Source organism: Ptiloglossa arizonensis, chromosome 5 (assembly GCF_051014685.1).
Source record: "Ptiloglossa arizonensis isolate GNS036 chromosome 5, iyPtiAriz1_principal, whole genome shotgun sequence".
Taxonomy (NCBI): domain Eukaryota; kingdom Metazoa; phylum Arthropoda; class Insecta; order Hymenoptera; family Colletidae; genus Ptiloglossa; species Ptiloglossa arizonensis.
The window spans coordinates 7720073-7733359 of NC_135052.1; the positions used below are offsets into that span (position 1 = coordinate 7720073).

A 13287-nucleotide genomic window follows, 5' to 3' on the forward strand; every position below is an offset into this window, starting at 1 on the left:
TTCCACGAGCGTTCAGGAGTTAATTAAGAGTCAGCGAATCGTGAAATTTATTTTAATGGATACGATTGAATACTGTAAATTTTTATCTCGTCGTTTTTTTTTTTTCTTTCGAGCATTGTGGGGTTTCGACAGGCGGTTTGCAATTGTCGATGACATTTCGTACAATTAAAAGGAAATTTAATTATGTCGTGAACACTGTCATGCGTGAAGGGAATCAAATACACGTTGTAAACTGTCATGCATTTACAACGGTGCGTGGTGCACAATATTATCAAGCTCATTCTCGTTGAAATAAGGAGATATGAAAATTATTTTATTTTCCAAATGGAGCTTGCGTCACTACGCTATATCAAACGAAATCGAACTTATGCCTCCAAAATCTCTTTAAAAATAAACGAACCGTTCCGGTGATTTATCGTCCCATTCTGTATAATGTTACGATCTTAAGCAAATCTTTGGGAAGTATATCGTAACGTCCACAGTTGTCGAAAAAAGATTCTTCTGGGAAGTGAAACGATGATATTCCTCTTCAATTTCATTCACGTTGGAAGCAATTTGAAAGTTTCCTCTTCGAAGTATATATACTCTCGTAATTTAAGCACTCGTAAATGAAATGAATATTCTCGTAAAAGAACAACAACTGTTAAGGTATACGAATGATGTAATAGAGTAAGAAATGATATAAGAAAATTTCATCGAAACGTGTTGCAGTTTCGAAATGTTTGTCCCTTAAACCCAAACTTTGGTGATATGCTGCCGAGAATCTCTCCGCGTTACACTTTTGTTTTCACAGAACAATATACCAAGGAAAAATACTCGAAAGTAAATGTTGTTAAAGGTTGGATCCGTTTGTGCATTGTCTTGCTGCTTCGTCGAGGAAATATAGTTTCGTTTCAAAGGAATTCGATGTACTTACCTCCGAGGGAAGAAAATAAAGTATCCAAACATTTTTATTGATCGATTCTTTCGAAATTGCGTTACGTTTCAGTTCGAGAATTTTTGTGTCCCGTGTTTTGTAACTTGCACAGAATTCTAGATATCGCGTTTGCTCCTAAAACGTGCAGAAAGCTGCCGTTAAATTACAACCTTGTTGCACAAACTTTGTTAGTTTCGCGCAACAAAGATCTTTTGAATATAACGATTTTACAGCTGAACGATACGTACACTTTGTACATCGTATTCTCACAACACGGTTTCGATACGGTACGAAGCAATGTAGGAGAGTTACCAATACTACCTCCAAAAATGTTCACAGACCCCCCAACTTGCTCATCGTTATCTCCACCAATTCTGGGAACTGCTCGAAGCGACCCTCAAGATTACTTCCGTCCAGTGGCTGGCGCCCAAAAGTGATAAGGCCATGCGTTCACCTAACGGTGAACACTGAAATTTGTCCAATTTTTGTTTTATCTCTGTGAAAACATTTTTAACGCACGGTTGAGATTTTTCCAACGAAAATGAAATTAAACGCGACGTTACTCGGACAATTTTGAGTTACACCGACGATGTACGTACCATGTATCCGGCTCGTTCTCATTCTTTTTCGCTTTTGCCGCCGGCAAGCCGTCTGCGAGACTTCGCGAAGATAAGAAAAGACGTTTTCTAGAACATAAACAGTGCTCAATCCCTTAAAATGCTGGACACCGATCAGCGAGCATTTTCGGAGGTACTATTGCATAGAGTTGGTATAAGTTTCATCCCGAACAGTTTATTGTCTAAATAAATAATATTAGTTACACTCTGGAAGTCGGTAGTAACAATTGTAGTTTTGTTAAGTGTCAGGGTGCACACATGACTCTTAGAGCCACTAGAGTACAATAGCAGTTAGTATGTGAAATCTGATGTTGTCTTTTGCACACAATATCCGAAATAGGAATAATTTTTAAAGAAATAAAAATAAACTCTAACATAAATATTACTTCGCTACATTAAAATCGTCTTCTTGTTTAAAAGAATTAATTCGACCAAACGATTATTTTGAAATTGATTTATACATTTAGGAAAAATAAGGTCACCGTTTCTACATCGTTCCTTGGGATAAAAATCATTAAAGTGAACCTCATAGTTAATTATTCCGAGTATTAAATTTTATTTCGCATTTCAAGCAATTTCTACGGAGGTTTGGTTCAACATAACGATGTTATTTCTACCGCGTTACAGTTAACAGAAGTTCCTGAAGCACAAACCGCATCTTTATCTGTACATTGCAATTAGCATAACGCGACAAACGCGTAGACGAACGTCCTTAAATTGATATCTGACTGAAGGTTTGTACAAGCATAGAGAAAATACCTTTGTTGAGGTATCGTTTAACCGTGTTTTAACTATGCACTCTCTGTCCACCTGTTCACGTTCCGTAATTAAATGGTTTCTTACAACAAAGAAAATTGTTATTCCCTCGAATATACGGAAGACGTACACGAGGTGTGGAGGATGTCACAGAGGAAGGTAAATTTGACGAAACCCTCGTTACGAAGCGAATTTAAATTACCATTAAACGCCAATGTAAAAGAAGAATAGATTTTATTTCCATGGAACTGATGGCACGTTAATCGTAATATACATACACTCGTGGTACATACGATGGTGTGGTGGTGACAGGTTGTCGATGTAACTTAGTCCGTCCACTGAATTCGACAAAATTTTACCGTTTGAAGTTGTATTTGACACACGAGTCAATCCATCTGGCGAGTTCCCGAAAAAGTCTCCGTTAGTTTGGTCCGTTCGAAAATAATGAATTTTGTTTTCGTTCGATTGGTATACGTGATTAAGAATTCGATAATTATTGTTGCAAAAGGAATGAGACTATTGTCACATATTGGGAGAAATTGCTCTGAAATTATTATTACTATTACCAGAACGTTTTCATTGTGCAAATTGGAAGAAATTTGCGAATGTCACGACAGAGTAATTGTATAATTGCGCGAAGAAGAGGTACAGCCGAAGGCTGCTTTTAAAGCTGACCTAAAACTCTAAATTCGTTTCAGTGTTTGTTTATGTTACATCACCGCGAGGTCCAAGTGACAAAGATGATGTCATTTCTCCGGAGGTTTAATATAAAAGCCAAAGATGGTTTTGAAAATTTATGTTATCACGGAGTTTATACCGATTCCACGCTGATCGATTACGATTTGTATTTTTAGTAGTTTCCAATAGTGGAACGATATATTACCGGCGTTACGACACCACTATTTTATTAGTGTTGCCACGATATTGGTTCTTGCTCTGATTTGCGATGTCGAAGGTTTTCCACTGACCAACGGTAATTTTGCTTAGATTGCGTTGCCCGGCCCATGATCTTCCATTTTATTCTTGATATTAATTAAACACAGTTACTCTATAACTAGAACTTGTTCTAGACTATCTATAGCAGTTTATAGTTATATATCTATAACAGATCTGCGTACAATCGATAAAATTATTAATTACTTTTGTGATCTCGTTGAAGAAGAACGGTGAAATTAATCTGCGTGAAATTAATGGTAAGAGTTTCTGTCGTTCTTAGAAATAAATGTGCAATACATTTTTAACATTCTACGAAGTCTTGTCTCGCAAGCTTTTGCAAATGTTTGAAAAACGTTGATTCTTCTACATAAAAAATTGAAAATATTTGATCCAGACAATAGGTAAATCTTTCTCTAGGAATGTTCGAAATTTTGTCTAGACAGAAAATAGATATAAAATTAATACGAGCGTGCATAATTTAAGGGGCATCAGAATATTGCTTTCTCGTTTCTCGAAGCTGTAGAAATGAATGTTTCGTGTTTGCTTCCACTTTTTCACTTTGATCGTTCATGTTGACGATCGGTGTTTGTATCCGAAATATAGAATCGAGTTTTCATAAATTTCATGTGTACAAAGACTATCATACAAAGGATCCATTATTAAAAAGCATTTGTAATATTGCTGTTCATCCGACGTCAAAGAACCCATGTTCAACAGTTAATATTTGACTGGAAAGAGAAAAGTTTTATTCGGGCAATAACGATAATCAAAAAGATCTCGTAAGAAAGATAATTTATAAGAACGATCGGAAAGATTTCGTTAAGAAGGATAATCGATAAGAATAATTAAAAAGATTCTATTAAAAAGAATAATCGATAAAAATGATGAAAAGAAATCATTGTTGGAGCTTCAAATGTTCCAAGGATTTCTATCGATTAGAAAATTTCATTAGTCGGTCGAAAACCTTCTAACGTAAAAATGTGACGAAACTTCGTCCGCTAAATGTTTATAATTTCCAGGCTCAAGATTTTCCAAGTGTAACATAAATACTTCAACCTTAATTGAAACAACATCTCGGATATAGATTTACGTAGGAAAGAGACCAATAGATTTCCAAAAATATTGTTCGTGAGATTTATTTGTTCCCAAAGATAAACTCGCACAGTCCGTGCAAGGTGTTTTGAACGCGGTTCGTCTGCATACACGGAAAGAATGACGCCGACAGGATTAACGACACGATCGTGTATCGTTCGAAAATCGATAATACGACATCTCAGTCGCGCGTACCACGACGTTCAAGATCACGACGCGACGTAAGATTCGTCGAGCGATTTCGAAGCCTCCGAAGCGCAGGATATCCGATCGTGTGGGTGTCTCGGAGCCGAATTTTTGTTCTTCTGGCGATCGACACGGCTCGAATCGTCGATGCCCGAACCAAGACGAATATTTCGAGCGCCGTGAAAGTTCGAAACGACCAATGCCGAGGGGAAAACTTTCGCGAAGTGCACAACAACTGGAAGTTCGTTACCGGACCGGCGACGCGAGGCTACTCCTCTCCCTTGCTCCTCCATCCCTCTTCGATTTGTTTCAGAAATATCGACGCTACGTGTTTGTTAACGAACTCCACGGAACAATGAGCTGATTTTGTAGGCGGCCATTGTGAGTATAATTTCGCTAAAATACACTTCATTGTTTCGAGCATCGTTGAAACGTCGATGCCGCGGACGGAAACGCGGCACCGGGCTTCTATGGCGATTGATTTTGTTATTGACATGTTGGTTCTCACCGAACGGTGCGTCTGTTTATTTGTTGCGTTAACATTCGTCCGGACGGACGTTGCGAGAAACACCGCGACGGGAAGCGAGCGGTCAAAAATGCAATCGTTCGGTGCAAGGAACAACGACAGTTTCACGGGAAAGGTCCGGGTTCGCGTGTCTTGCGGTGCAGTACGGATTTGACGTTTTCGAGCACGATTTTCGAACTTTTCCCCGAAAAAAAAATTCGATTCTCGGTACGCAAGCACGTTGAATTGTTGGAAAATTTTGAACATAGGGTCCCAGGTTACCGGTTGATCCGATTTGTCGCTACGAGTTGCGTTAAATGTACATGGCGAGCAATTGGTCGAAATTCTGCTGGAAACTTTCCAAACGTATTGATTTTTCGAACGAAGTGATAAACGCTAACGCGATCGATCGAAGAAATTGATTAAAGATAATGTAACAAAGACACGTGAAAAGAAAAATGTTGTTTTTACGATCTTTATATTTGTATCGATGGAAGTGTTTCTTTCGATATATAGGATAGTAATTTTTTCTTGTATTTTTTGGTATTTAACAGAAAGAAAGATTAATTATTCTTTGAACAATCGCGTTCTTAATTCGTAAGTGAATAGCCTTTGCGGAAAACAATGCAAGTGCCAGGAATCTAATTAATTGCATTTACATTGTTTTCTATAAAAACGATGCTCGATATATCGATGATGCGATCTATCAAAATTAGTCATAACGATACGCGAAGAGATGATATTCAATATTTTAAAATGAAAAAAAAAGAAAATTTCTCAATTTCCGACACTTGCACTGTTTTCTACAAACGTTCAGTAAGTAATCAAAGTGTTCGTATTCGTCGAAAATTCGTCTCGAGGTATTCTTTCGCATAATGTTCGGTAATTGCAGGTGTTTTCCAATCGTGTAACGAATTAAGCGCCAATGTCGTTAACATCGCTCTCGTTAAGTACGTTTGGCGCGAAATTGAGTTGGCAAGGCGGAAAATGGAATTGACGTGCGAGGGTTTATCTAACGTGAACGAAAACAGTGTCTGTTTATCGACTTTCGCGCGTCGTGCAAAAAGATTTTCAGTATCTGGAACGTTATCGCGTTCCCGTCCGAGTCGATACCTCATGATAAAACTTTATTAACAATGATCAACGGGCCTAGATCGGTAGTAAAGTATCGATGGTGCCGATCGTCTCTGTCGTTTCGACCATTTGCAACATTTACCGTAGATCAATTCACTCGGGTGAATATCATTCCCGGAGGTGTAAAGGGAGAGTCAACGCGAGAGATTGGAAATAAATAGCCTTTAAAGGCGGCTATACTCCACCGTGAAGTATCAGCACCGTCAATATTTAAATGTCAAGTAGGAGAGGAGATTTCGCCGTCGTTTTCTACCTCGAATGCAACATCTTTTGTAACTTTGCTTCGTATCGTTCGATTCGACGAGAGAAATTACCCTAGTGTCTCATATCGATTCCGTGCCTCTCGAAATATATGGTTAAGCGTCCCGATCTAACTGCAAGAGACGGATACCTTCTTTTTTTTTTTCTTACGTTTATGTATACACCGAGCGAAAATGTAACGCGCGAAATAGACCTCCGGTGGCTCGAAATTCTATAAATTTTCTATTTCACCTCGGCAAACTGCGTACGTTTTAGCTATACATATTCAGCGGATGAAATATATTTTAGGAGAAACACAGAAATACTTCGACGCGGGATGTACGTGCGCGCGCGCGTGTGTTTGTGTGTGTATGTGTGTGCGTAGAGTAGAGAAGGAAAATCGGATCTGGAAGGGATAGCGAGTCGTATCGGGTCGGACGTTTTAGTCAGTCTTCGCAAGATGCACGTTTATTTATAACTATTTCTCCTTAGAGTACCTGGCTCTTCAAAACTGGATCCTACCGGTCTTTCGATAGCGTATCCACTTTTAATGGACGTATTATAATTAGACGTACTTACGAAAATATTCCCGCGTAGTTGAACGGTTATCGACTCGCGAGGTTTCGTGGTTTCATTTGTGGATAAATAATAATAAATTACACACAGGGAATAGACGTAACTGTACCGTCTCTACTTTCGACGCAGTTTAGGATTGAGTTGTTCGGAGAGTAATTTCGTTTTCCAAAATGGAGAATATATAATTTAATAAAATGTTTATACAGTCTGAAAAAATCGTGCTTTCAATTTTCACCAAAAAAAAAAAAAAAACGAAATGACTTTCCGAACAATCTAATATCATGCAACCAAATATCGATAAACTGTATCAGACAGTGATATTTAAATGTATCGTGACCGAATCTAAATTATTCCAATCGATCGGTATAACATTTTTGAAACGTTGTATCGATAAGTGTGATCGAATTTTCAGAACTTGTTCGAGGAAACGATATTTAACGTAAACCGATAATTGCGTTACGTCGAATAGAATCAACGTGATCCTAAAAGCGTGAAAACTACGAGATCTGTAAAAGATTACCGTTCAATATTCGATACGATCCATCGACACGGGCATATTTTTCCCAGTGAGGTATTACTTCGCGATAAAAGAATGGTAAAGAAGTCGTATAAGGTGTTAAGTTATAGCTAACTCCGGGCTGTACATGCGAGTATGCAAAGTGACGACGATAAAACAGAGGCATCGACGTGCTGCGCGTGCCGTGACGTCGATTAAGCGCGTTATGAAGTAGAAAGAATTCGGTGGATGGCGTAAGGGACGCGGGATCGTTCCGACGAAAGATAAAATAAGCAAGAAAATGCGGACGAATCCGCGAGAAGCAGTAAAGAGCTGTCAGCGTCAGGATTCGAGTAGGAAATACCTACCCCCGGCATTGAACGGGAATGACAAATTCGTCAATACCGTTCTTGCATCGACAATCGTGTCCTCCAAATTCTTTATTTTTAAGTATTCCGCTTTTCATTCGGAGCGAGATGCTCTTGAAAGCCTGTCACCGAGAGGAGGGATCTTGAAATTTAAGCGAATTCGTCGTCGTCGTCGTCGTCGTCGTCGTCGTCGTCAATCGCGCACCCCGGCGCAACGACAATTTTTCTATTACATTTTAAGGATGTCCACAAAGGCGAGTAAGAAAAAAAAAAATAAAAAAATAAAAAAAAAAGGAAAAATACAACCATTAACCGCGGTGAAACCCAGAATAGCGCGGAAGTACTTCGTTCGCAAATTGCAAAAAGTGCCAACGAACCACTAATGGATACACATGAATGGTTCGTGCTCGAAATTCGCTGTTTTTATATGTTCGACGGTGTTCGAATGTGTGGGTTAAAATCGGTACAGTATTAAAGACCCTTTAACGGTGAAAGAGTGCCGGAGCGAAATGACAGTAAAATAACTGGAGCGTAAAAATATTTGACATTTAACGGAATCGAGAGTGCGAAATATTTATATTGTTTGAGTACTTTGTGAAAAAAAAATCCACTTATGCTCGCGCGCATTTATTATACGGACCGATTTCGAAAATGACCGGGTTTTGTCGATTCGAACGGCGACGGAATCGGGAATATTTTCCAACCTAACAATTCGCATCAGTCGTCGATTGTGGGAGGTAGCGCGATGGCGAATCTGGAAGCATAATATTCCCCGGTCTGATAATTCAAAGGTGGAGTAAATTGGTATATGGAAATATAACCGGTGAAGAGGAACGATGGTATTCGATTCGATGACGGGAAATATTTTTTCACAAAGCGGGAATCACAAGAAGGGAGAAGCGGGTTGGGTCGTGGAAGTGATACGGATTTCGTTAACTCCCAAATCATGGACAGTTATTAATTATTATTGGTTTTTAAATAAGCCGCTAGATTACGCGTCGCTCTTTTCGCGTTTTACCGATGTTAATAAAAAAAAAAAAAAAAAAATTGAAAATTAACTCGCGCAATGGACATTCCATTGACGATAATTTATCTTATTGAGTCGAATTACAAACACTTTTGTGGACCTTCCGTCGGAATACGGTATTACAGGTATAATAACTTCGTAATTTCTCATTTTTACGTTTTTAGAGCTTTGTCATAATTTCATGGTTACCCTTCCAACTTTTAATTTTCGTATAAACTTCCCAATATACGTAATTGCAAATGTTTCCCGTTTTAAATTAGTTCGGTTGGAGATCGTTAACAGTGGATTAAACACTAGAACTTTTAGATACGTTCGCGTTTCAATAAACAGTAATTTGTATAAAATGTATCGCGGTATCGATTATTATTAACATAATAAATGTTAATAATTGTACAATGGTGTATAACGTTGTTGGAAAATTGACTTTGTAAAAATACTCGAAGATAGGACATTATACAATAGCTTTGGTTGCCTTTTACGTTCAAGGCGTTAGCTTCTGGATGTAAAGTGTATCCTGATATTATGTATTAGTATTTTAGCAAACTATTCGTCGAAAATATCGATCGAAGTTGAACGAAATATAGTCAGCTTCGAGAGACATACAAATATTGAATTGGTTATTTGAATCGCCAATTCTCGAGTCCATGGATTATTTGTAAGGCAAATTAGAGCACAGTGCATACAATAAGATTTCGAGTGATCTCAAGGTCTTGAATGGATAGTCCAACTTGTGTTACTATTATCACAGCCGAAAGCTGTATAATAAAATATTCACACCTTACGGTGGCACTTGCTGCCATTTCTATCGTTTGCTTTGGAATTTATTATGTGCACAACGTGTATCACATTTTGGTTATTAAATTTACAAAGTTCTGTGCATCTCAAATTTAAATTTTTTCAATAAGTTCTCTCTAACCTGTGCCATTTATTCCACTACATATTTTGCATACCTACGGTGATATTTATTAGTATTTTTAGGAATCCGATAATCCCTTTTATAACCTTTGGGTAAGGTCTCGAAAGTTAAATTTAACTGGTGGAATGGCGCAAAATTAAAAAAGTTAGAAAGTGAATCGTGTTCATAGTTCTATGATATCGAATGCCACCCTTTACCATTAACCTCTCAAAACGGAGTAAAATTTTCTTCCCCGACTTTTATTCTCAGAATATGAATAAGGTAGTGTTATTGACGACGTAATCTTTAATACCACATATAAAGTGTTATTGTACAAACGTTTGCCACACGAACGTAGAGATAAAGTGAACGAACAGTCCAATATGCTCCTCTATTTTCCTAATATCAACAATTGAAATATTTTTGGATCACGTATAAAGTACGAAAATTACATATTGAATTTCTTTCAATTACCCTGATTAATTGTATCTTGAAACAAATTAAAAGAAATATCAACGAGTGTCAGTACGTGTTTTGTTCCTCCGGAATAATTTATCTAAACTTGGAATAGAAAAATTGTTCGATCGTCGGCAAACAGTAATATCTAGCGAAAAATATTGTACGATTTATTAACCACATGTTTACTAAAGGGGAAGGTATAATCGTACTTTGCTTCCATGAATTATTTTAAGCGACTATGCACACGTTATTGCATGAATTCATCGAACACAATACCGAGACTTAATAATCATACTGCGCTATCGAGATCGAACGTCACGGAGTTTGTTCGTAAGAATGGGGAATTGTGTGCGCTGGTACCGATATCGAATTGTAGAGCAGGCACACCATAAACGTTTATACCGGCAGTTCGCGATACAAACAATCGTTTTCCGCGTATTAACCCAGTTTCAGCTAGGGAAGATTCTTTCACTACGGAACATAGAGCATAAATGAGAGAAAGAGAGAGAGAGAGAGAGAGAGAGTGGGGGGGAAGCGCAGAAAGAGGGGAAAGAGTGAGAAAATTGAAGATTCGCGCGGCGCGATAATCTAAAACGCGCGATAAATTGACACATAGGAATAAGCGGGTGCAAGAGGGGGCTTATGACATCGGTCGGGTGCATCGGCGGGTGCTCGATAAGGTCGGTTAAAAAAGGGGTTGAGGAGCCGCAGGAAACAGAGAAGAGGTAGCACGATCGTGTCGATGGAAAAATGAGCAAGGAAGACGATGCAAACGGGTTGTCGGAAGCGTCAGGTGGGGTTTTGGAAGAGTAGGCTAGGAGAGGGTGAGAGTGTCGCGCGCAATTCGCCAGTGGAGGGGAGGTATATGGAGTGCACGTACGACGGCGCTATCGGGGAGAGGAGTCGGGAGAGGAGGGGAGGTGGGTCGGAGGGGCTATACGCGGCAAGAGGCAGGGGGGGTCGGAGGTGGTGGTCCGGCGGATACGGACTCGGAAAGCGAACATTGGCTCAGTTTGCTTTCGTTCGTCCTCGTGGAAGGTATACCGGTACGCCTCGACCTGTACTAGTTAGACGCACGTTGCACTCTTCCGTTACCGTCGAGATACCTGTTCCAACGTCGAAAGTCGTGGCCAGTGGATTCCCGTCATATTCGTCGAGGTGTGTTAATGTGGTTGTGATACACGAAGATTAGTTAGCGCCGAGGAGGTATTCGTGCTACGAGTAAGTGTTAAGTGCCACTGGATGATGAATGTAATGATACAGAGCTGGTTCGTCTGCTGTCTTTTTCTACTGGGATGTGTTCAAGGTTAGTTTCTACTTTTCACGTTTAATTCGTTAACACGGTCACGTGTGTCATCTGGTTCGCGAAAATGCGCGGAGAAAAGTTTTCCGTGTGGTTACGCGAGCCGTTTGTCGCGAAATTGCTCGATTAGCGGGTCGATTGTCACGTCGAATTCGCCGAAAGTCCTACCGAGACACGCCGCGCCAACGGTTACACGACATACTTGCGTTAGAAACCTGATAATCGAATCAACAAACCTAACCAAGACTCAACGTTTACAAATTTGCGAGAGAAGTAATGTTAAAATGTAACCCTTGGTAAACTATGGTAATGGAATTAAGGTGACCCTGTCGCTTGTCGTTATACCGCGTTCAATTTGTACTGTAGCGGGTACAGGAGAATAACATTATCCGGAGCGGTCTAAAATACCGCAACTGTGTTCAAAACGGTCCGAATAATTTATTTACCGAATTGAACGATCTATTGTTTTTATAATATTCTATCGGTTTCGCTAGATAGCGTTTTACGATCGAGTAAAAACATCACGCGTATACGAATAATACGGTAAGATTGTGTAGTTAACGTGCTAAGTGTTTGTCGATCTTGAACTTGACCTGTCGGTTTGGGTGCATCTAGTTTTTCATTGACCGTGAGCAGCGCCAAACAGCTACTAGACACATTATTTATATCCCCAGTCGGACCAATGTCGCGCCTTTATCCCAACGAAGACCGCAGAGAAACATCGGGATGAGACGACGACGACCAGAAATGTTTCTTTTTTTTTTATTTGTTTTCGTGCCAGGTATCCGGCAGAGCGTTCGACGTTCCACAAATGACGGGCCTTTTCCAACAACGCCAGGTGCGTGAATATAACCACGTGCGCTATCTCGTCGTCTTTGGCACTCTGAACGAAAAGAGCAACGTCGTTCCATTTCGACGAGCGCGAGAAGTTGTCGCGTGTCCTCTCGATTCGCGCCAACGGAAACTGTCGACAGTTTTTTAACGGTCGTTCGTATCGCGCATCCACTGTTCGCTACGCGACTAATACGACTCCCAGCATTTTACAGTAGCGCGGGCTCGTACTTGGCGGATTTCGTTCGATGCATTCTATTCGGTCATTGTGACCCCCCTTGTGCGGAAGTTCGAACAATTTCGGAGCTATTTTTAACGGATCGGTAATTTTGTGCTGACATATTTTTTCGTTGCTAGTGTAGCGAGGCGTTGCTTCCGTTTTGATTTGGAGCACGATTATAACGCAGAACATTTTTTACGCTTTACGGGTGGACATTTTAGAGCACGAACGTTAGGCAAACTCGGGAGAATGTGTATAAAAGAATTACACCGTATAATGTACCGAGTTTATTTTAATTTAATAAACCTTTGCATACGTACCGAGTAATCTAACTTATTTACGAAGCGTACGTATAAATCGATGCAATTGTATTTTAAAATAAGATAACGAACGAAAACGTACCGTTTATAGAGGTTATAGAGCAGAAAGATACAAAATATAGTTTAGTCATTACAATCGTGCAATCTTATGCAATTTAAAGGTTCGTTAAAATCGTTGCTGATTTTACGCTTTTCCGTATCTAGTTAGAACTAATTTTCTATAGGAAATTTTAACACTGAGATCTTGTACAGTTGAGATGTTTATTTGTCTAAAAATAAAACAACGCGTGTTCGATTTTTTGGTTCAAATTATTGTATCGGTAAATTGATCCAGTTTCGACATCGTAATAGGTTACTACTTCTTCGCGGACGGGTGTCAGGATGTACCAGGTTTCGTACTTTTGCCGTTT

General features: G+C 39.4%; 1 protein-coding gene across 2 annotated transcripts in view; it reads left to right on the top strand.

Annotated features, from left to right (window-relative positions):
* Positions 1–11226: 11226 nt before the first annotated feature.
* Positions 11227–13287, top strand: part of LOC143146674 (uncharacterized) — a 498267-nt gene continuing 496206 nt past the window's right edge. For both annotated transcript variants that reach the window (XM_076311168.1, XM_076311169.1), the window contains exon 1: positions 11227–11509. In XM_076311168.1, the coding sequence (XP_076167283.1) occupies positions 11446–11509 (64 nt within the window). In that variant the 5' untranslated portion in view covers positions 11227–11445. The remainder of the gene's footprint in view (positions 11510–13287) is intronic.